The 1,204-nt window shown below is 73.1% G+C and overlaps 1 protein-coding gene across 1 annotated transcript in view; it reads right to left on the bottom strand.

Moving 5' to 3' along the window:
• Positions 1-797: 797 nt before the first annotated feature.
• The window catches only part of H696_04185 (hypothetical protein), a gene marked incomplete at both ends in the record, with an annotated part of 2,885 nt that continues 2,478 nt past the window's right edge, over positions 798-1,204 (bottom strand). The window contains one exon of the mRNA XM_009498063.1: positions 798-970. Coding sequence (XP_009496338.1) covers positions 798-970 — 173 coding nt within the window. The remainder of the gene's footprint in view (positions 971-1,204) is intronic.

Below are 1,204 nucleotides of genomic sequence, written 5' to 3'. Positions count from 1 at the left end.
GCCCTGCTTTCTTGCTCGCCCTCCCCCTGCCCCCCCCCCCCCCCCCCCCTCGACGGAGCGAGACCAGCCCATGGTCCGAGGCCTCCTGCCCCCCTGGGCCGCGCAAAGGAGGAAGAACAAAACCACACGAAGCCCAGGCGCCATCCGCCCGGACGACGGCGCACCGCGCCGCCACCCCCCGCCGTGGGGGTTTCTCTTCTTCCCACAGGCCCGCATCGCCGGCCCTCCCCCCTCCGGCGCACCGTGGGACACCTCTCGAAAAAGACCCCGAGGCGCAGTGCCCGCTCCCCTCCCTCCGCCTGCCCATGGCCGCGAGCAGCTCTCCCCCCGCACACCACGGGCCGGCCCCGGCCCTGGCCCCGCGTCGCCTCAGCGCGCGAGACCGTCTTCTTGTCGGATTGCCGACCAAAAAAAAGCACCACAGCAGCGGCCCATGCGAGCGGCGAGTGTATTCGGAACAAAAAGCGCCAGCGGCCCGGGGAGCCCCCCCGCATGTGCGCTCGCTCGGCAAGTGGCCCTGCCGCGTGGCGCGCGAACGCCCGGCCCCGCGACATGCACTCAGTCTGCGCCGCGGCGCGAGGGGACACATGGCTCTGTTAGCACATCGCACCCGGAGGCTGCCCGGCCCACCCCCACCGGCCCCGCCCCGCCCCGCCGCACAGGGAGAAGGGGAGCTCTCCGCATACGCACCGTGGATCGCGCTCATGGGGAAGGCGTCTGCGCAGACGCGCCCCACCGCCCCGGACGGGAGAAGAAAGTCGCAGCGCGTCGCCCAGCAGGGGCCCACCGAGTGTCAGTCACCTGGCCATCGCAGCCCTCGCCGGCCCCCCCGCCTCCCCCCGGCCAGCCGGCCAGCCGGACGCACCCTTGTTGGCGGATGCCCCGCGGCCGCGCAGAATGAAGAAGGCGGCCACGGCGCCGGCCACCAAGACCAATGCCAGGATGCCCAGGCCCACCCCGAGGCCGATGGCTGGTTGCACGAGTGCGCGTCAGTCGCGCGGGGAAAAGGACAAACCCAAAAAAAAACCCGGAGCCCGCCACACGCGGGGCCAAAGGACCCCCCGGGGCTTGGGCCCGCCAGCCCCGGCCTTCGCCCTCCGCCCCCCCCCCCCCCCGCCCACAGGGGCAGGCCCAGGGCCGCCAGCGCGTACCTAGCCGCCGCTGCCACATCTTGCCTTCTTCCTCCTTGTCCTTTTGCGTGCAC

This window comes from Fonticula alba, assembly GCF_000388065.1.
Source record: "Fonticula alba strain ATCC 38817 unplaced genomic scaffold supercont2.6, whole genome shotgun sequence".
Lineage (NCBI taxonomy): Eukaryota > Rotosphaerida > Fonticulaceae > Fonticula > Fonticula alba.
Note: the sequence above shows the minus strand (reverse complement) of the source record. Positions and strands in the feature narration are given on the sequence as shown.